The sequence below is a fragment of the Sarcophilus harrisii genome, chromosome 3, assembly GCF_902635505.1.
Source record: "Sarcophilus harrisii chromosome 3, mSarHar1.11, whole genome shotgun sequence".
NCBI classification, from domain to species: domain Eukaryota; kingdom Metazoa; phylum Chordata; class Mammalia; order Dasyuromorphia; family Dasyuridae; genus Sarcophilus; species Sarcophilus harrisii.
Genome location: NC_045428.1, coordinates 596,073,830 through 596,096,296, shown reverse-complemented (window position 1 = coordinate 596,096,296; position 22,467 = coordinate 596,073,830). Strand labels below are relative to the sequence as shown.

Sequence of the window (22,467 nt, the reverse complement as noted above, 5' to 3'; positions counted from 1 at the left end):
GCATCAGGGTTTGCATCTGAGAAGGGCAGCACCAGCTCTGGTCCAAGTCCTGGCCACCCACAACCCCAGTCTTTGTAGGAGATCTGTCTTCCTCCCAGTAGATAAATTTTGAATGTCTCCTGAGTTGGCCCAAGACAGAAGACCTCTCCTCACTGAACCCAGGAGAGTCTGGATTGGAACAAATAGGCCTTTCCTTTTATGACAATAGCAAGTCTTCTTATTTCCACAGAATGATTTCCTGTTTCAACTTCTCCTTTGCTCTAACAACTGAGACAGCTGCACAAAGGAAGCCATGGGAGGCACAGGTCCTTCTGAGATCTGGTTCTCTCCTGTCACAAGGGTACTACTCCTGCTGGGTTTACTCTGGGAAGGTAAGTGGGGCTGGAACAAGAGGAGGCCAGGTGAGGAGAAGAGATTGGGGGTACTGATCCAAATTGCTTCTGTCCCCAGAGTCTCTGTGCCAGATCTCAAGATACGAGACCAAGAGGCAGCCTATGGTGACTGTTCTGGAGGGGATGTGTGCCTGGGTCCCCTGCAACATCTCTTCCCCTATGGAATACAACTTTAAGGTCTTCCCAAAGTATGGCTATTGGTTTAAGAAAAGAACTTATGAAAAATATGACAAGCTTGTGGCCACAAATGACCCAGATCGGGAGGTGGAAATAGAAGACCAGGGCCGATTCCACTTTGTAGGGAATCCCGGAATGGACAACTGCTTCCTGAGCATCACAGAGACCCAGAAAGCTGACAGTGGGCAATATTATTTCTGGATGGAGAGAGGGGAACAAGTGAACCAGACTTACATGAAACTTTTAGTTTATGTGAACGTGACAGGTTAGGAAGTGCCTCTAAGGGGAGGGCTCCAGGGCAGGAGTTAGGGGAGTTTTGGGAGAGACTGGCCTGGGAGGTAAGGTACCTCAGGTTCAAATTCCCATGCAAAAGAAACAACACAGGGAGAGGGAAAGTGTAAGGGGACGAACTCAGGGGAAATGGTGAAGACAGCAAAGGATGTGGAAGTTATTATGCTCTATATATTATAGATTTGTAAGGGAAGATGGTAGGCTTCTCTCTGTGATGAAATAGGCCCCCAGCCGGGGCTGACAAGGGATATAAGGTGCACTTGAAATAGGGATAGATTTACAGCCCCCAGAGAAGCCAAATTCAAATCCCTGATTGAATACTGAGGGCCTGTCAAACAATTAACCCAACACTGCACCTCACTGGGCCTCAGTTTCTCTATCTGTAAGATCTAGAGATTGGACTATGTTATTTCTTTTTCTTTTTGCTGAAGCAATTGGGGTTAAATAACTTGCCCAGGGTCACACAACTAGGAAGTGTTAAGTGTCTGAGGCCAGATTTGAATTCAGGTCCTCCTGACTTCAGGGCTGGTGCTCTATCCACTGCTCCACCTAGCTTCCTACACTATGTTATTTCTAATGTGTTTTTTCAGGCTGCATAAAGAAGTCAGGTCTGGGAGGATGGGTAGAGAGGATACTCCAAGATTAGTAAAGAGCTGGAGTTGGATGGGGTAATACTATTGAGGGAAAACATTAGCAACGGAAGGATGGTAGTAGGGCCAATATCTGAAGAACATTGAGGCCTAATCCCCCTCCATAGGCCATGGCTCACTGTCACTCTCCTCTCCAGACTTGACCCAGAAACCAGATATCTACATTCCAGAGAAGCTAGAGTCGGGGAAAGCAGTGACTCTGAATTGTTCATTTCCTTGGGTCTGTGAGGAAAGTAAGACCTTCAGATTCTCCTGGATGGGGGCTGCCCTCCCCTCCCAGCAAAAAGTGCTCAGTTCTTCCCCCTACTCAGAGATCTCCTTCATTCCTGAGCCCCAGCATCATGGCACCAACCTCACCTGTCAGCTGACCTTTCCTGGACACCAATTGAGCACAGAGAGAACCGTCCAACTCAGTGTGTCCTGTGAGTGCTGGAGGAGGGGAGGGAGGGGCAGGAAGCAGCCCTGCATAAACATATCAGGCCCTTTGTGCAGCCCTGAAAAAAAATGTCTTTTCCTGGACCAGAGCAGGTAAAGCTACATCCTGACAGGGCTGCTGTTTCCCATCTTTTCTCTCCCTAAGTGTCCATGGTTTCATGTACCAATGTCAGTCAGGTAGGGATTCCCCTACCTGGCTTCTGAGCTCCCTTGTATTCTGATGTTCTGGGCCTGATACTGAGCTGGGCAGAGAATTCCAGCCCCCAGCCAGCCTGGCCCTTCTCTTGTAGATCCTGTGCAAAATGTGACCATCTCCATCGCCCAGGACAATAGTACAACAGGTATTAATTAACAAAGTCTCAGTATAATGGCAGAAGGGGTCTCCAGCTGCTTCAGTTTTTACTGAGGGTGTCGATGTGGGGCAGATGAGGGAGACAAGAGATGCAGGGATTCTTACTCTGTAGGTCCAGGTTCTGCTTATCCTGGACTGTTCCTCTTCTTGGAATGATAGCGGCTTCCATGTTCTCATAACTTTAAAGAGCTAGAAACCATTTTCCCTCCTCAGTACCATGAAGTAAGGAGTGGGAGCATTCTCATTCCCATTATCCATATGAAAAAGCTGACACTTAGAGGTGTGGTTGTAAAAATCCCACCAATCACCTTCTGAAAGAAATTCCAAAATGAAAACTCCCAGGAATATCATAGTCAAATTTCAGAACTCCAAGGTCAAGGAGAAAATATTGCAAGCATCCAGAAAGAAACAATCCAAGTAGAGAAAAATCACAGTCAAAATAACACAAGATTGAGCAGCTTCTACATTAAAGGCTCAGAGGGTTTTGAATATTATATTTCTGAGAGCAATAGAACTAATTGCAACCAAGAATCACCTACCTAGCAAAAGAGAATATAATCCATCAGGGGAAAAAGTGGTTATTCACTGAAATGTAGAACTCTAAAGGATCAATGATGAAAAGATCCGAGTTGAATAGAAAATTTTATTTTCAAATACAGGACTCAGGAGAAAAGCATAAAAAGTTAATCATGAAAGCGATATCATAAGGGACGTAATAAGATTTATATTTTAATATTCATACATGGGAGGAGCTTGTAATTAATAAGTACTGTCTCATTGTTATGGCTGTAAGAAGGAGTATATGTAGACAGAATACACAAGTGTGAATTGAATATGAAAGGACAATATCTTTAAAAATAAAATTAAGAAATAAGAGAGGAATGTATTAAGAGAATGGAAAAGGGAGATATAGAACGGTGTAAATCATATGCTATAAAAGAAGCAAGAAAAAGTTTACAGTGGAGGGGAAGTGAGGGAGAGGATGGGGAGTGAGTGAACTTTATTCTCATCAGAATTGGTTCAAAGAGAAAATAACATAAACCTTCAATATGGGTACACAAATCTATCTTACACTGCAAAAAAGTAGGAAGAGAAGGGGATAAAAGAAGGTAGTAGATGATAAAGAGGACATATTCAAGGTGAAAGCAGAGAATAGGACAAATGGGGTAAATACAGTTAGCAATAGTAAATATGAAAAGAAGTTTGAAGAAAGTTTCTCTGATGAAGGGCTCATTTCTCAAATGTATAGATAACTGAGTCAAATTTATTTTTTTTAGAGTCATTCCTTAATTAATTAATGATCAAAAGATATGAACATTGCCCAAAGGGCAATAAAATCATGCATGTTCTTTAACCTAATAATACCACTATTAGGCAAGTCCAAAAGAGGATTTTTTTTAAAGAGGAGAAAGAACCTATAGATGCAAAAATATTTAAAGCAACTCTCTTCTCAGTGCAAAGAAATGGAAATTGAGGGGATGACTATCAACAGCTAAACAGTCTAAGGAACAGCTAAATAGTCATTTAATTTGAATGAAAAAATGTCATTACGATTGAATATTATAATTGTATGGGAAATAATGGGGTAGATGCTCTCAGAAAAACCTTGAAAGTCCTCCATGAACTCAAAGGGAAATATGCTGTATACAAAGTAATAGCCTTGTTGTGTGATGATCAGCTATAAATGACTGCTATTCTCAGTAGTACAATCATCCAGGACCACTCTGAAAGACTTATGACGAAAAATGCTATCCACACCCAGAGAAAGAACTGAATGTGTCTGCATACATATTGAAGCATTCTCTTTCTTTTTTTGTTATTGTTTTTTTACTTTATTTTTCTGGAAGGTTTTTTTTTTTTTGAGGGAGTGGAGATCTATGTTTTTCCTCCTCACAACATGACTTTTATGAAAATGTTTTGCCTAAATTTACATGTGCCTTCTTAATAAGGGGAGAGGGAGAATCTGGAACTCAAAAATTTAAAAACAAATATAAAAATTATTTTACATGTAAATGATGAAAATAAAAATATTAAATATCTAAAAGAAAGAAAGAAAAAGAAGAAATCCCAGAAGGCTCTGTTTTCAACTAACCTAGTCTAGGAGTATTTGGGACCTAGAGGAGCTTGGTATTATTGAGCCTCTCTCCATAAAATATTCAAAATAATATACTATGAAAAAGGAACTATAGGATTGGAGCTAGGCAAATGAATTTTTTTTATTTAAGAGGAAGGAAACAGAGAAAACTATTAACTAATGAGATTGACCTCAATTTTTGGAAAGTCTGACAGTGGAATATTAAAGGGGTGGGTAGTGAACAGTGAGAAAGGGGAACTGATACCAAAAGAGACAATATGGTTCAGCAACACCAGGTCATGGCTGTGGTGATTACAGTGGAGATGGTCACCTTTACACTGCCTTGTTTGGTTCCCCATCTAAGCACACAGCTGCCACTAGAACTAGGCAGGAAGACATATTGAAGGCAGTTGTCAGAGGCTGGACACCTTCCCTGTGCCCACTGGGCTGAGCTCTGTCTCTTGGCTCTAGACAGGGGTTTGGAAGCTCTGGACTTTGGAGTTCACAGAGACTCCTGGGGTACTGATAGGGAGAGGGAAGGGAAGATCTGAGGCTGGGGGAAGGTAAGCCCCCTCTGAGTATCCCTGGCTCTTTCTCTCCCACAGTGTTCTCTTTGGCCCAGGAAAATAGCTCTTGGCCTCTGATGTTCATGCTGCTCCGGGGAACCCTCATGGGGGCTGCCTTTGCCCTCACCTATGGCCTCACCTGGCTCTATTATACCCGGTGAGTGTGTCTGCACCCACCCCACACCCCCACTAGCCTTAAGCCTCAGGCACTTTGAGTTGTGTCTCCAACACTGAGCCTGGAGGCCTCAAGGGAGGGAATACTCACTAGCCCTTGAAGCAACCCAGTCTTCCATGTGACAGTGCTCCTGACCTTGAACCCAACCTAGACCTTCCCCCTTCCACTCAATGGCCTGATTTCTGCCTTCAGGACCAAGCACGTTAAGTCTGACCCTCCAGCTACAGGACCAACCCCCAGAACTGAAAATCAGTCCATATTCCTAGAATCCTTTCCCCTTCCCTTCATTCTTTACTTCTCCCTCTGAATACTTCAGGCCCCTCCCCTGATTGACCTATGGCATGATCTCAAGGCCCTTACTAACCTGGATTCTTTCTCTCAATGATTCTCAGATGACCCTTCCTTGAATGCTAGTGCCCAGAAGCATACCCTGCTCTCCAGATGCGGTGCATCCCAGCCAGGCCCACTGGACCATCCCCTTCTTCATTCCTGGATCAGGACCTCTTTTCCAATTGCCTGGGGCTAAAGTAGTTTAAGGGGCAGCCACATAGCTCAGATAATTCTTCTTGGGCTCAAAGCCTTCCCAAGCAGCCCCAACCAGGATGGATTCCTCCTTCTCTGCCCTCTCACCAATTCTCTCCCAGCTCAGGCCCTTTGGTATTGGGATGGTTGCCATCAGAAAGGATATCCCCAGGCCTGCTGACATGCTGACCTGTACCTTGTGCTATTGTTGAAGAGATGGAGTTAGTCCCTGAGCCAGGAAGACCGGGTTTCACAGGCCATGTGGGGACCTCCACCTATGTGATAAGAGATAAATAAATTGTTTTATCCCTCTGAGTCTCATTTTTTTCATTTATAAGATTGAAAGAGAAGCCCACTAAGGCCCTCCCTGTCATGGTTTCTGTGAAACTTTACTGGGATAATATCTTATTCCTGCTTTCTGGGTCTGAGCTATAGAAATGTCAGCTGCCATGAGTTAAGCTTAAGTAAAGCCACCTCCTCCAGGCAGACCTCCTGGAGGCTGATCAGGCAAATGAGAGAATGACTGTCATGTCTGAAAACAGGGTGGGCTCCCCTGGAAACTCTAAGGCCTTGGGCAATTAGTCAGGTTTTAGGATTAGGTCAGCTCAAGGGATGTCAGGGGGTATGAAGCACACTCACAGGACAGGCTCTACCAGCTCCTTCAAGGTGACTATGCTCCCATTCCCCCTCCCTGAGGGAGAGAGGACAGTTCTGAAAGGGAAATGATAGAGGGAGGAAGTCTATCAAAGGACCTACTATCCAGGACACAAACAAGCCCTAGAAACTCTAGACCTGTGCCTGGCAGAATATCCTCAGCTGTCCCCAGAGGCTACAGGGCTATATAAACTGGCAGGGTGCTTCTTGGAAGTTATTTTCTCCTGGGCTGACCTTGCACAAGGTCTTAGGCCTCTGTTTCCTTATCTGAAATGAAAAATCTGGATGTAGAAATCATTCTTTTCCCTTCAGCTGCCCAAGGAATGATGGTCCCTAGGTTTCTGAGCACTGTCTCCCCAATTCCCTTCTGCCTTACAAAAAGAATTATCTCATTTCTAGGTTAATGAAGCTGAGAGTAAAAGTTCAACATCAGGTCTTGTACAAGCCCCAGAGGTAACAAAGCATACTTAATATAAGACAGCCTTTATTCCATCTCACAGAAAATGCAAAAACTGCAAAGGAATAGAAACATTCTGTCTGGATCTGCTCACAGGAGGACTTTGGCACCAGCCTAATCCCTGATCTTGGGTGAGAAGTGAAGAGCTGGAACTCAGAAGAATGGTCAAGCAGAAGTCCATTTACTCAAAGAAACCCTCAACCTATGTACTCTATGCTTATGTAATGCACTTACATAACTATAGGATACTACTCGTGTGTGATCACATAAACAACTTGCTGTTGTATGCAGGTGTTTCCTTATCATGTCAGCATAACTCTGCCTCAAGTACAACACAGGTTGTCATGTCCCCTGACTTATCAGGAAGGCCAGATACCCTTAAAGGGGACGGGGAGCCAAACCATACACATCGGCAGGATTCCTTACTGGACTAAAGGATTTTTTACCTTGCCCACGGTTTCCCACCATCTATGGCCCTCAACATCTCCCCCTTTCTTTTGTTTGAATTGGAGCAAGTATACATCAGTGGTTAAATCCATAAAACAGTGAATAACATGTTTCAGCATGGGGGGAATCACAAAAGGAATTAGTAATATAACAAGTAATATGAGTAAACAAGATGCTATAAAAGACTTCCAAGAGTCCAAGAAGGAAGGAATAGAAAGTAACTATTGTCTTGCATCTCTCATCCATTGAGCCACCTCATGTAGGTGGTGTATGTTTATGATCACCAGTTGTGAGTTATTGATATACATACAAGAGGAATTCACAACCACACATACACCTCCTTCAGCAGCCAAAAGATAGTCCAAAGCCAATCTATTAGCCATCACTTCATGTACCAGGGAATCCAACGATTCCTTTAGGTTTTGAAGTTCTGCAGCAGTCTCAGCAATTACACATAGGGATAACAGCCATGCTATTTCAGTGGTGGGTGTAATCAGAGCGGGAACCACCTGATGTTTTCTGGGTCTTCTTCGTTTCTAGGGTCTTCTCTTTTTCCCATCTCTCTTTGATGGACAAGGTGGATACAGTGCACTGGCACCCATCTAATTCTTTCTCCATCTGCAGAGACACAAGCAAGCCCTTTACCTCAAGTTATCAACTTATCTGATCCTTTTCATTCACCACTCTTCGGATCTCCCCCCATCACCTGGTGATTATCTAAAGATACTGGAGTTGCCCGCACTGGACACTGCCCTTCTGGCCAATTATGAAACTTGTCTGCCAGAGCTAGTGCATCCTCATCAAAAATAAAAACAAATAATGGTATAAAGGGCTAAATTCAGAGGTTCTCTAGGGTTATCCATGTTCCCCTCTCTTTTGTTTTTGGAGGAACATTTTGATATTTCAGCTCCTCCTCTTTATTATTGCCATCCTTGAGGATTGAAGGGTATGCCAGTGGTGTGTGAGATCTAATACTGTGTACAAAAGTATGCAAAATATTTAGAAGTATATACAGGTCCATTATCTGTTTTTTATTCCTATGGTATGCCAGTAACTGCAAAGATCTGTGTAAGACACTCAGTGACCACCTGGGCCGTCTCTTTTGCCACTGGTACTGCAAAAGTAAATCTTGAGAAAGTGTCCATGATAATGTAGATAAAAGAGAGATAGCCAAAGGATTTACAATGGGTAACATCCATCTGCCAAATTCCTTTGGGCTTCAAACCACAAGGATTCTTCCCTGGAGGGAGCATAGGACTGTGGAAAGGGAGACAAGCTGTCTAGGCTTGTACTATGCTCCTACCTTCCTCTCTTGTTATTCCAAATTGTAAACATAAAGCTCAAGCAGCCTGATGATATTTAGAATGAGATTCTTGGGCTGCCTGAAATAAAGGAGTATTGGCCAACATGGTTAGAAGGCTATCTGCCTCTGAGTTTCCATAAAAAAAATAGGTCCTGGAAGATCAGTATGAGAGAGGACATGCAAGAGGTAATACTTACCTGGGCAGTTTCACATTTGTTCCTGAAGTTCTTTAAAAAGCTGAAATATGTTAGAGGCTACAAATTTTATCTGGGCTGTGGCAATTCTTTGTATCACACCTACTGAATAAGCTGAATTAGATATTAAGTTTCCATCTCCTAGGTAATAAAAGTAAGGACTAACATAATTTCATACAACTCATTCTGCTGTGTGGACTGAAGGGAAGTTCTGACTATTCTTTATGGCTAAGTCAGGAGAATATACAGCACTAATGTTATGTTTGGTCACATCTGTAAAGATGATCATCCTTTAAGAGGGATCTTTTGGAAACCTTTTTCTTCAAAAATCCATGGCCAATTATGTAATAACTGGACTGTCTCTGACGGGGACCCATGCACAAAATTTGGAGCCATGGCCAGTAAAATTTGCCACTCTGGGATGATTTCACAGTGTACATTAATTTGTGCATTGATATAAAAGGTGTATATCTTGTTAGGTCCTATCCCAGATAATTGTATTACTCGTTTAGTGGCTTTTAACAAGATCCCGGGCACAAGCACTGGGTAAAGAATCAGGCTTTGGTCTGATTGTGCTGTTTTTGCTATGGATTTCCAATCATTAGGGGTTAGAATTTCATAAGCCAAATTTTCTAACAGCATTCTAACATAAAATGATTTAGGCCCATGGAGGGTGCATGATCTTTTCAGATCTTTGATAACTTGTAGATTAAAAGGAGTATATCTTCTCCTGATTTGGATAAGCAGGGTTTGCTTCTATTCTCAATTCAAATGTATCCCATTCCTCTTTCTTTACTTAAACCAGTGCCTCCTGTGTAATCAGGACATAGGAGGAGAACAAGATGGTGATGCTGGCGGTGTCAGTATTACCACCGCTCTTTCTATTTTTCTGTCTCCCACCCATGAAGGCAGAGTTGAGAGAGGTGGATGACAAAATAGTGGGTTAGGGAGTGGGGAATATACTAGGGGTGCAGGCACAGGGGAAGTAGAGGCAGGCTGAGATGTGGGAAAGTGCCACACCCCTCAAACCTCCCAGTGCCATCTTTGTTTTTGTTTTTGTTCAAAGTGCTGCACCCTTTAGAGTTGTTGGCACCATCTCTTTGTTTGTTTTCCTCATCCTCCTTTGTTTGGCAGCCTACACTAAAAGCTCTTTTCTTAATAATATGTGGGATCTCTCAATGTCAACTTTATTACATTGTACATAAGGAATGTGTGCTCAGGGATTAAGCCAGGACCCATAGTATGGCAGTATTCAGTTAGCTGTTCTCCCACTATCTTCCACTTCTCTGGTTCCATCATCCTCTCCTTAAGGAGCCATGAAGATGGGCGCTGCACAATATCTAAGAACTCAGTGATCTGCTTCTGAGTTACAAACAAACCTTGCTCTTTTATTAACCTAATCTAGCATGTTTAAAGATCAGGCAGTTTGTTAGTGTAGCTGCATCAGAGTTCTTAGAGGGGAGTAAAACTGTAACAATAATTGACACAACTTTGTAATTACTGCATTTGAATCTCACAAATCTGGGAGGAAGCTGCTCTACTTATCCCCCTTTGACAGATGGGAAAACTGAGGCTCAAGCAGGACTTGCAGCAAAAGTCTGAGGCTGGATTTTGGCTCAGCTCTTCATGATTCCAAGTTGCAGAGGGATGGGGCAGCTGCATTTGATGGTCAGCATCTCTGCTGGTCCAGTCACTGGTCCCTGCACCCATATCAGCCACATATTCCCACTATTCCATGCAACATCCCTGGCCCAGCCTGGGCACAGATCTGTCTTCCCTCAGCTCCTGGTCCTGAATGTCCCTGCAGCTGGCCCAAGGCAGGCGGTCCCTCCCACTGAGTTCAGCTAAGAGGGCAGGAGCCCATTTGGGGAAGGGGCCAGGGCTTCCCCTTTTGACCATAGTCGAGCCTCCCCGTCCCACCCTAAGGCTTCCCGGCCCTCCCGGCCCAGAAGGGCAGAGGGAGCCATGGTGTTGGCAGAGTGACACAGTACCCTTGAGCAGAGCCCGGCTCTCTCCTGTCTCCTGGATGCTGTCACTGCTGCTGCTGCTGCCCCTGCTCTGGGAGGGTGAGTGGGGAGTCCGAGGGGGAGGGGCCAGGGGGAAGGGTTTGGGGCCGGACCGAACCCTGTCTGCCCCTCAGGTTCCCTGTCCCAGACACTGCAGGATGCAGCGCTCGGTGACCGACAGGAAGGCATGTGTGTCCGTTCCCCAAATTTTGAGCTCTCTGAACTCCAAGACTATGCACCCAGACCTGTTTATGGCTACTGGTTCAGAGAAGGGGTTCGTATTAACAATGGTTTTCCTGTGGCCACAAATGACCCATACCGTTGGGCGCAGGAGAAAGACTGGGGCAGATTTTCTCTTCTTGGGGACCCAAGACTGCTCAATTGCTCTCTGAGCATCACAGACACCAAGCCCTCAGACACTGGGCAATACTTCTTCCGTTTTGAAAGAGGAGACTTCAAGTTCACTTTCATAAAGTATCCTCTTTATGTGAATGTGACAGGTAGAATGCTCCTCTCATGGGAGGCTCTCACTGTATGAAGAGGGGAGGGAATGGGCTGGCCTTGGAGACCCTGTGGGAGGGGTCAAAGAACAGGGGGAACAAGTGAAGAGCCCACATAGGAAGAGGGACAAGTAAAGCTAAGGGTGTGAAGACCAGCCTTAAAACTCCAGAGCTGCAATGGGAGGGAACTTGGTGGGGTCTTCTTTGGGAGGAACTAGGACTCTGGGCAAGGCTGAAAGGGGCCACAGTTTGTGCTGGAAAGAATTCCAAACCCTTTCTCAACAGAACCAAAAACCCAGATTTTGACTGATTCTCTTTGGGGCACTTTTATATTTTTTCCAATTCTCTAGGACCTTGGTTTCCCTTCTGAAATGAAGGGGTTCTTTCCCATTGCCTTTAAAGCTACTTCCTCCTGACCCAGAATTTATGATTGATTCAGGTATTGAGGATGATGGGATGCCCAGAAGTCTAACAAAGAGCAGAATTATCAAGGGGGTCATTCTATGAGGGAACATATTAGGGATCTGAGGGATGGTGGAGGGGCCAGCCTTTGAAGGACACTTGGAGGTCTAACCTCTCTTCTTCCCTCCGGCCATGGCTCACTGTCACTTCCCCTCCCCAGACTTGACCCAAAACCAGAACATCTCCCCAGAGAAGCTAGAGTCGGGGAAAGAAGTGACTTTGAATTGTTCGTCCCTTGGGTTGAAAATAATAAGATCAGATTCTCCTGGATGGGGGGATGCCCTCCCTCCCAGAAAAATAGTGCCCTTTCCCCCACCAAGGCCCTTCACCCCTGGGGCACCAAAGCATCATTTCCAACCTCCCTGTCAGCTTACCTTTTTTGGGACACCAATTGAGGATAGGAGAGGAACCGTCCAAACCTCCCAATGTGTCCTGTGAGGCTGGGGAGGGGAAGGGAGGGGCAGAAGGCCCTGCATCCACATCCCAGGCCCCTTCAGTCCTGACAAACCGGGATGCCTTTGTCCTGGGACCAGAACAGGGAAAGTTGCCGCGGGAGCCAAGTCTGTGGTTTCCCTTCTTTTCTCTCTTAATGTCCCTTGGTTTCCCATGTACCAAAGGGCCGGGAGAGAACTGCAGCCCCAGCCAAGCCTGGCCCTTTCTTCTTTGTAGATCCTGTCGGAATTACCCCTCGGGCCAAAGTGGCCTTTTTTTTTGGGATCCTCCCTTTTTGGAAACCTTTTTTTGCCCGCTTTTTCCCGAATTTCCCATTAGGAAAGGGAAAAAAGGGAAACAAAAGGAAAATTGGAAAAAAGAAAAGGAAAAAGAAGGGGGTGAAGGAAAGAAGGGGAAGGAAAAGACTGAATCCAAGGGAAGCAGGGAACATAGCCTACACTCAGTGATCTAGGCTGGTGGTAGAACAAAAGAGGTGAGGACTGCACTTTCTGCCTCTGAGGCCTTGCTGGGTATCATGGAGTGGAGGAAGATGGGCCTGGAAGTCCTGGTTGGGCTGAGCCTTGGGTCCTGTTCTCTTCCAGTTGCCCCCATCCATTTTCACCTCAGGGCAGTCCTCCCAGCTTTCTAGCTCCCAGTTCCCTGCTGTACAGTGAAGATGGGGACGAGGGGCTCTCTGAATCCCTCCAGATCCTCACCCGTGGGATAGAGTGATCTTTGTAGGTTGTCTTCCCAGGAAACAGCTCCTCCTTGTACACAGGAGGGAGAGTCCCTTCACCTGCTCTGTGCTGCCAACAGCAATCCCCAGCTACCCTGAGCCTCAGTGTCTGGTTGTTGCCAAGTTAGAGGGCTGGGGCATCTGGAGGCACGAACAGCTTGGTGAAAGCTGAGTGAGGTGGCAAGTGGAACACCTTGAAGGAAAACAGAGGCTGCTGAGAGGCCAGCCAGATGCACTGGCAAGAACCAATTACAGGAGTTTGATCAGGAAGTCTCAGAGTGAGGGAACAGAGCCTCCTCCCCTTCTTTTGCCCAAGGAGAAGGCAGGCTGGTGCTTCCTACAAAGCTGGCTGAAGTCCCAGGAGGCTTTGCCTTCACTGTTGCCCTACTCCCTGAACCTAGTTTAGGGGATTCAAAATCCAAGCCTGGGGGGAGTTACTTCTACCTGTGAATAAATACCCAACCAGAGAGACTGGTCAGTAAAGAACGGCGCAGACTGCTGAGCTTCTCTCCATAACATATCTGAGATCGTGAACCCAGCGGAAAGGACCAGGAGCATTACAGAGGAACAAGGATCTCGACTGTTTGGCTTAGTTGTGATTTCTCGCAAAGAAGGAGCAGAATATACAAACCTTAGGCCAATGAGCCTGAACTCAGTGTCTGGGAAGGCTGAGGCTGGGAAAGTAAAGGGTTGATCAGTGAGCAGTGAGAAAGGGACCCTGATTCCCATTACAGCTCAGCAAGAGGGGTCACAACTAACCAAGCTTAGCTGCTGGTTTGATCCCATAGTGATCAGGCCGTGGGAGCCATGCTGGAGATTAAATGGAGTCCAACATTGGATAGAGCTCATGGCATTGTAATGGGGAAGGAGAGCTGGGGTTCATGCAGAGCACAAATGGGCTTCAGGTCCTGGGCATTCGAGATGGCATTTGTCAGGGTTCAGACTAGAATCTTTGAGGGCAGATGCTTGCTGGCTTTTCTTCTGTCTCCTCCCCTGAATTCTGTGAGCAGTTGAGGAGGAAAGGTGCCAGGGCAGGTATTTCTGCACCTGCTCTGTGTCCACTGGGCTGGGCTCTGTCTCCCCGCTCTAAGGAAGGGCCTGGAAGCTCTGAACTTTGGAGTTCAAGGAGGCCCTGGGTATTGGAGGGGAGGGGAGAGGGAAGGGAGGGAAAGGAATTCCTCCCCCAAGCCCGAGGGTTGGGCATGTGTTTCCCTCCCCAAGCCCCATCCCCCTCCCTGGCCCCCCTTCTTTCCCTTTCCCAAATGTTTCCCTCCCCAAGCCCCCAGGAAAACCCAGGTTTCCACTGTGTTCAACGCCTTGCCCCCGGGGGGAGGCCCCTTCCATGGGGGCCCCGGCTTTTGGCCTTCCCACCCAATGGCCCCCCACCGGGCCTTTTCCACCCGGGAAGTGTGCCCTCCAACCAACCAACCCCAATGGGTTGGCCCCTTGCCCTTTTTTTTTCAAAACCCCTAAAATTTGGGGCCCCTCCCCCAAACTTTTGGGCTTTTTAAACCCCCAAAGGGGTTTTCCAAGTTGTGCCTCCCCCCTAACAAAAAAAAAATTGGGCCCCTGCTTTTTGTTCCCCAACGGAATTCCTTATGGAAGGAGCCACCCCCCAACTTTGGGTCCAAAGTTAGAGGGCCCTTTCATCCCTCCCCAATTTGAATTGTTTTCCCGGCCTTTTGAACCCGCCCAGACCTTTGCTTTTTTCCTTCCCCCCACAGAGGCCCCCAAAAAGGTTCCCCAAAAAAACCTTCAGGAACCCAAGTTTTTTGGGTTTCAAAAAGTTTTGTGAAACCTTTCCAACCTTAACAAGGAAACCAACCCCAGGATTGGGAAATTTTCCCTTTAGGCCTTTCCTGTTCTTTTTTCCTTTAATTTAAAATTTTTATTTTTAGGCAAAAATTTTCAAATTGGGTTTAATAATTTAAAAAATATTTAGGGGTTTATTATTCTTTGAGGAGTATCAAATTTTATTCCTGGTTTAAATGTTCTTTCTTCCGGGCTTTCTTTTATTTTGCCCCCTTCCAATTCCCTTTCCCTCCCCTCACAATTTTAAGGTAGAATTATTAATTATAATTTTCCCCACCAAAACCCCTTTGCCCCAAACCCAAACCACAACCCAACACCATTTTTTCTTCCTGTTAATTTGTTTTGTTTGGTTTCATTTTAACCTTCCACCCTGGTTCCCTTCCTCAATTTTTTTTTTCTCCCAAGCCCTCCTTCCTTCCCTTTATAATTTTGAGGTGAACATTTTTGATGAATTTGTTTTGCCTGTTTTTTAATTCCCCAATTTGAATTTTTCCAGAACCCGAGCTTTCCTTCCTCTCAAAACCTTAAGAAGCCCCTTCCCCGATTTCATTTCCACCCCAGCCAAATTAAAAGTCCTTTCCATACAACCATTTGAAAAATAGTTTCTTCCTTTCTTTAAAAGAGGAAACCCGCACTAAAGTTAAAATCCAAATTAATAAATACACCTCAGCTGCTATTAAGGAGTGGGCAATTAAAAAGCCTGTGACAGGTATGAGTGTTTTAAAAAAAGGAAATGAGTGAGAGGAGAAAATGACAGAAATAGAGATAAGGAAAGAGAAAGGAAAGGATAAAAAGAAAAGAGAAAAGGAAAGAAGAGAAAAAGAAAAGAGAGGAGAGAGAGTGAGTGGGAGAGACAGAAAGAGACAAAGATATTAAGGATCATGCCAGTGTGAAGGGGCAGATCAATTCTCCAAGAGCCCCCACAGCTGTGAATCATAACACCCCTGAAGGTCCGCCTTTTCCAGAATTAAGGGGAATGAAAATAAATTGAGGCAAGAGGGAAGAGGAGAAGGAGAAAACAAATCCCTCCTCAAATTCTTTTTGTATTCTTCATCATCAATGGGAATTTCCCTGGCCTAGTAGATCCCCAGGAGCTACCAGCAGGTGGCTCCCATAACAGCCAGCAGCCACTAGCAGGTTGCTCCTGTAACAGAGAGAGAGATGCAGCAAATTTATAAAAGTGAAATCCCCCCAAACTGCCCTTTTCTGCCTCTGCTTCTCCATCAGGCTTGTGATTCAAGTAAAAGTGTCTTCATTTCTTTGGACTTTGATTCCTAGGTATAATGGGAAAGAAACACTCATCTCTTTGGCTCTTCCCCCAAATATTCCATTCCATTCTTTTCCCCAATTAATTCCCAACTTTCCTCATATGAGCATGCTCAATTCTGTACTTTCTTGATTTTGCTTTTTTACTTGCTTAGTTTTTTTTTTCTACAAACTTCATGAAGAAAATGGAGAGATCCTCTAACCATTGGAATACCAAATTTGGGAAAAAAAAAGGTTGCCAACAGCACCAAAAAGGTAATCCCAAGGTAAAGGGAGAGCCTTGACCAAGGATGGGAGGATGAAAAATAACCCGGAAGGTGAATTTCTCAAAATCTGGGGAAATTCAGAAATTCAGAGAAACTTGTGGAGATTGGTCTGAACAGATGGAATATGGGAAAAGGGAATCCAGGGAAAGAATGAGAACCCAAAACTCGGGACTCCATTTAAAAAGAACTGGCAGCCCAGGCAGGAATCGTTAAGCCCTGGATAAGCCCTTACTTTGTGCCAGGCATTGGGATATGCAAAGGATACTAAGAAAGGCAAACCAGCTGCCATCCACCAGAATCATTCTTTCTTATGGAAAAACACTTTGCCAACAACCAGGTAGCAAGAACAGAGGAGGATCGAACAAGTGGACAAAGGGAAAGGGAAAGCAGGACATGGCATGGCAACCGGAGTGGTGGTAGTCAGGAAGAAGGAAATGAGGGGTGAAAGTCTTGCAAGCATGGAAACAGCCAGGACAAAAGGGTAAAGGATGGGGAAATGGCCATGTTTAAAGAGCAGGAGGTTTGTTATGAAGGTGACCAGAGTTCTCAGAGGGGAGTAAAACTGTAACAATAATTGACACAACTTTGTAATTACTGCATTTGAATCTCCCAATAAGTCTGGGAGGAAGCTGCTCTACTTATCCCCCTCTGACAGATGGGAAAACTGAGGCTCAAGAAGGTCTTGCAGCAACTGTCGGAGGCTGGATTTTGGCTCAGCTCTTCATGATTCCAGACAGAAGGGATGGGGGGGCCTGGATTTGGATGGTCAGCATCTCTGCTGGTCCAGTCACTGGTCCCTGCACCTTAATTTCGCCCATATTCCCACTATTCCATGTACATCCCCTGGCCCAGCCTGGGCACAGATCTGTTGTCCCTTAGCTCCTGGTCCTGAATGTCCCTGCAGCTGGCCCAAGGCAGGCAGCCCCTCCCACTGAGTTCAGCTAAGAGGGCAGGAGCCCATTTGGGAAAGGGGCCAGGGCTTCCCCTTTTGACCATAGTCGAGCCTCCCCCTGTCCCCACCCTAAGGCCTGGGGAGCCTTCCTTGCCCCTGAACCCACACAAGATGGGGAGGAAGGCCATGGTGTTGGCAGAGGACACAGTGCCCCACAGAGCCCGGCCCCTCCTGGTCTCCTGGATGCTGTCACTCCGCCAAGCGGCCCCTGGCTCTGGGAGGGTAAGTGGGGAGTCCAAGAGGCTGAGGGAGGTGAGAAGAGTTTGAGATGCTCACCAGGCCTCTGTCTACCCTCAGGGTCCCTGTCCCAGACACTGCAGATGCAACGCTCAGTGACCGTACAGGAGGCGATGTGTGTCCAAGTTCCCTGCACTTTTCAGACCTCTGAACGCCCACACTATGCACCCAACTCTGCTTATGGCTACTGGTTCAGAGAACCAGTTATATATGATGTCATATATGGTGATCCTGTGGCCACAAATAACCCAAATCGGAGGGTGCAGGAGAATACCCAGGGCAGATTTTCTCTTTTAACCCGGGCTCCCAATTGCTCTTGAGCACCAGACACCAAGCCCTCAGACACTGGGCAATACTTCTTTCCGGTTTTGAAAGAGGAGACTTCAAGTTCACTTTCATAAAGTATCCTCTTTATGTGAATGTGACAGGTAGAATGCTCCTCTCATGGGAGGCTCTCACTGTATGAAGAGGGAGGTCTGGGGAATGGGCTGGCCTTGGAGACCCTGTGGGAAGGGTCAGAAAACAGGTGGAACAAGTGAGGAGCCCACTTAGGGAGAGGGACAAGTAAAGCTAAAGGGGTGAAGACCAGCCTTAAAACTCCAGAGCTGCAAAGGGAGGGAACATGGTGGGGTCTTCTTTGGGAGGAACTAGGGACCTGGGGCGGCTGAGAGAGCTTTTGGTGCTGGGACCCAAATCTCTTCCTTAAAAGAACCAATTTCAAATCCCAAATTTCAGACCTGATTCTTGGGCACTTTTATAATTGTTTCCAATTCTCTCTTGGACTCAGTTTCCCCTTCTGTGAAATGAAGGGGTTCTTCCCCATTGCCTTTAAAACTACTTCTTCTTGACCCAGAATCTATGATTGATTCAGGTATTGAGGGTGACTGGATGCCCAGAAGTCTGACAAAGAGCAGTTATCAAGGGGGTCATTCTATGAGGGAACACATTAAGGACCTGAAGGATGGTGGAGGGGCCAGTATTTGAAGGACACTTGAGCTCCAATCTCCTCCTCCCCCCACCCCGGAACCGGGCCATGGCTCACTGTCACTCTCCTCTCCAGACTTGACCCAGAAACCAGACACATCTACATTCCTGAGAAGCTAGAGGAGGGGAAAGCAGTGACTCTGAATTGTTCCCTTTCCTGGGTCTGTGGAGGAAAATAAGACCTTCAGATTCTCCTGGATGGGGCCCTCCCTCCCAGAAAACAGTGCCGTTCTTCCCCCTACCCAGGGGGTCTCCTTTATTCCCTGGGCACCCGATCCAGGCCCAAACCCCTCACCCGTCAGCTGAATCTTTCCTGGACACCAGGAACAAGAGAAAGTCCAACCCAGGGTCCCCGGAGTGCTGGGGAGGGAAGGGAGAGGCAGGAAGCTGCCCTGCATCCACATCCCAGGCCCTTAGTGCAACTCTTGACAAACTGGATGCCTTTTTCCCAACCAGAGCAGGAAAGCTGCCCAGAGCCAATCTTTGGTTTCCCATTTTCTTCTTTGGGTCCGGTTTCACCAAAATTCGTTTCGCAGGTAGGGCCCCTTCCGGCCCTTTTGAAACCCTTTGTAATTTCCCTGATGCTTCTGGGCGAGGAATCCGTCCCAAACCGGTGGCCCCTTCTTTGAGGCCTGAATTTTCGTGCTTTCTTTTTCTCCGCCTCTTCCCCCCTCCCCCTTTGCCGTTCTCTTTCCCTCTCTCCCCTTTCTTTCCTTTGGTCCTTCCATCCCTTCCTTAAATTAAAAAGCTTCCTCCTTCTCCCCCTTCCTTCCTCCCTTTCCTTCTTTCCCCCTTTCCCTTCCACCCTTCTTTTTTTTCTTTCCTTTTCTTCCTCTTCCCTTTCCCTTTATTCCCCTTTCCATTTTACCCTAAAAAGGGAGGTCCTAAAGAAAGTAATTCCCCAAGCTGAAAAAAAGAAAAGGAAGGGGGAAGAAAGGGGTTTGGAAAATTTAAAAGAAAAGGGGAAGGTGAAACTTTGTCCGGGCTTGGCCTTTCCCAGGGAGCCTGAGGCTCACCCCTCCTTTGGGTACAAGGGGAGGGAGGGGAAGTCCCTTTCAACCGGGTCCTGTTTGTTGCCCCCACCAATTTCCCCCAGTCCCCTTTAGCCCCAGTCCCTGCTGCCCTAAGAGGGGCCGGGGCCTTCTGGAACCCAGAACCACCTTGGGCAAGTGAGGTGGTTTTAGGCCAAGGGCCCATCCTTGAAAGGAAACCCAGGGCTGCTGGAGAACCCCAAAGCCCAGTGCCTTGGCCAAAACTCAGGATTTGAAATCAAGGAAAGCTGAGTGAGGGAAAAGTCCCTTCTTTTGGGCCCAAGGGGAAGGCGGCCCCTGGGTGGGTTCCTTACAAAGTTTGGGAAGCCCGAGGGGGCCTTCCCTTTTTGCCCCCCACCGGAAAACCTAAGTTTAGGGGAAATTCCCAAAACCAAGGGGCCCCTGGGGGGGAGTTACTTCTACCTGTGAATAAATACCCGACCAGAGAGACTGGTCAGTAAAGAACGGCGCAGACTGCTGAGCTTCTCTCCATAACATATCTGAGATTGTGAACCTAGGGGAAAGGAAAAGGAGCATTACAGAGGAACAAGGATTCCGACTGTTTGACTTAGTTGTGATTTCTCCCAAAGAAGAAGGAGCAGAGCATAGAAACTGTAGGCCAGTGAGCCTGAACTCAATGTCTGAGAAGGGTGAGGCTGGGATAGTAAAGGGTTGGTCAGTGAGCAGTGAGAAAGGGACCCTGATTGCCATTACAGCTCAGCAAGAGGGGTCACAACTAACCAAGCTTAGCTGCTGGTTTGATCCCATAGTGATCAGGCCGTGGGAGCCATGCTGGAGACCAAATGGAGTCCAGCCTTGGATAGAGCTCATGGCATTGTGGTAGGGAAGGAAAGCTGGGGATCATGCAGAGCACAAATGGGCTTCAGGTCCTGGGCATTCGAGATGGCATTTGTCAGGGTTCAGACTAGAATCTTTGAGGGCAGATGCTTGCTGGCTTTTCTTCTGTCTCCTCCCCTGAATTCTGTGAGCAGCTGAGGGGAAAAGGTGCCAGGGCAGGTATTTCTGCACCTGCTCTGTGTCCACTGGGCTGGGCTCTGTCTCCCCGCTCTAAGGAAGGGCCTGGAAGCTCTGAACTTTGGAGTTCAAGGAGGCTCCTGGGGTATTGAGAGGGAGAGGGGCAGGAGGGAAGATCTCAAGCTGAGGGCAGGGTAAGCCCCCTCTAAGTATCCTTAGCCCTTTCTCTCCCACAGTGTTCTCAGCCCAGGAAAACAGCTCTTGGCCACTGATGTTCACGCTGCTCCGGGGAGCCCTCATGGGGGCCGGCTTTGCCCTCACCTATGGCCTCACCTGGCTCTATTACACCCGGTGAGTGTGTCTGCACCCACCACCCCATGTTGGCCCCTGCCCCTCACCCTATGCCCCCACTGGCTTTAAACCCCAGGGGTTTCCAGCTGTGCCTCTAACATTGGGCCTGCTTGTCCCACAGGAGATCTTGATGGAAGGAGCACCCACTGGGTCCAGAAGCAGCCCAGTCCTCCATGTGACATTGTTCCTGGCCTTGGACCCAGCCCAGACCTGCTTCCTTCCACTCAGAGGCCTAAGTTCTACCTTCAGGACCAAGCAAGTCAAGTGTGACCCTCCAACTACAGGACCAACCCCAGGACTGGGAGACAATCCTCAGGCCTTCCTTGTTCTTTTCCTTTAAGTATTTAAAAATATAAATTATTTATTAGCAAAAATGGATTCAAAGTATATAACAATGAATTGCCAGTACAAAAAAATATTAGTGGAAGAAATGATATTCTTGAGAGTCCATCTTATCTTTACTTCCTGGTAAATTGTTCTTTTGCTCTCGGCTCTTTTAGTCTTTTCAGCCCCCTTTCATCCCTACCACCTCCCCTCAGCAGCCTATAGTTAAGAGAGGATATCTTAATGTAATACAGATAGACACATACACACAAACACCCCCCATACCCTCACACACACACACACACACACACACACACACACACACACACACCTGCTCTGTGCCTGCTGACTCTACTTTGATTCTGCTCCTTAACTTGTCTTGCTATAATTTAACCTCCCTCCACCCTGGATCCCTCCCTCATCTTTTCTTGTTTCTCCCACCTGCCCATCCTCCCTCTCTTTCTTTATAAATTTTGTTAGGTGCAACACTCTTAATGTTATGTATGTAGTGTTGCCTGTTTATCCCATTCCCAATTTGAATTGGTTTTCAGAACTAAGAGCTCTCCTCCCTCTGCAAGCCTCTGTCTCTATTCTTCCTCTGCATCTCATTTGTATAACATGATTATTATTTTTACCTTAACTCTGCCCCAATATTTCTTTGGAGGTCCCTTCTTGCTGATGTCACTCTTAAACATGTGGTATACATTTCCCATGTAAAAAAATAAATATGTCATGTTCTTTGACACTGATCTTTGATATTTGCTCTCATATGTTAAATTTTCTTTGGAGTTTGCATTTGGTTATTAAAAGTCCTAAAAATCTGTAAGTTCATTAATATCCGATGGTTCTCACTCAATATTATGGATCATACTGCTGGATATGATATTTTTGGTCACAGGCCTAGTTCTTTTGATTGTTGGTAGATATGATTTTGGGACTTGCTTCCTTTATTGTGACTGCTGCTAAGTCCTGTACAATTATAATTGTTGCTCCAGCATTGTAAAATTCTTTTTATAGTGTTTCAGGCAAAATTTTCATTTAATCTGGGGTTTCATAATTTAACAATAATATTCCTAGGGGTTTTCTACAAAGAATTTCTTTGAGGTAGTGATCAGAGGATTTTTTTTCTATTCCATTTTTCACCATGTGTTATAGGCCAGATCTCTGAAACAAGGATTCTTACAAGATGTTTCGTCAGTGCAACTGATGAGACAATGGTTATCTGGTTTAGCGTGGTGCTTAATAGTTCTCTAAGTTCAGTCTGATTGATTTAATCTTACAACCAATAATGATTTCCTAGTGATATAATGATTGGTTATAATCTCCTCTCCAAGTGTATATAAGCTGAGACAAATTCAGCCAAAAGAGGCAGAGACAGATTCATTCCATAATCCACCTTTTTTGTGGCTGGAGGCTGAAGCAAAAGCCCTAGGATTCAGACTCA

At 46.2% G+C, this 22,467-nt stretch overlaps 1 protein-coding gene across 3 annotated transcripts; it reads left to right on the top strand.

Annotated features, from left to right (window-relative positions):
* Positions 1 to 244: 244 nt before the first annotated feature.
* LOC105750227 (sialic acid-binding Ig-like lectin 14) lies at positions 245 to 21,772 on the top strand. 3 transcript variants are annotated; one of them, XM_012547357.3, is made up of 6 exons: positions 245 to 371; positions 451 to 834; positions 1,648 to 1,932; positions 2,236 to 2,286; positions 4,977 to 5,094; positions 5,505 to 5,949. In XM_012547357.3, the coding sequence occupies exons 1-6, from the start codon at positions 293 to 295 to the stop codon at positions 5,506 to 5,508; spliced, it is 921 nt and encodes a 306-aa protein (XP_012402811.1). In that variant the 5' UTR covers positions 245 to 292; the 3' UTR covers positions 5,509 to 5,949. The 3 variants fall into 3 exon arrangements, with proteins under 3 accessions (XP_012402811.1, XP_012402812.1, XP_031819160.1); XM_012547358.3 differs by lacking the exon at positions 2,236 to 2,286; XM_031963300.1 differs by lacking the exons at positions 2,236 to 2,286; positions 4,977 to 5,094; positions 5,505 to 5,949 and adding exons at positions 20,585 to 20,699; positions 20,821 to 21,772 and having other exon boundaries at positions 246 to 371.
* Positions 21,773 to 22,467: the final 695 nt, after the last annotated feature.

Bases quoted from the DNA above. Each gene is read 5' to 3' on its own strand.
- LOC105750227 (XM_012547357.3), top strand. From the start codon at position 293: ATGGGAGGCACAGGTCCTTCTGAGATCTGGTTCTCTCCTGTCACAAGG. The intron at 372-450 runs GTAAGTGGGGCT...TTCTGTCCCCAG, and splicing joins GCTGGGTTTACTCTGGGAAG to AGTCTCTGTGCCAGATCTCA. The intron at 835-1,647 runs GTTAGGAAGTGC...TCTCCTCTCCAG, and splicing joins AGTTTATGTGAACGTGACAG to ACTTGACCCAGAAACCAGAT.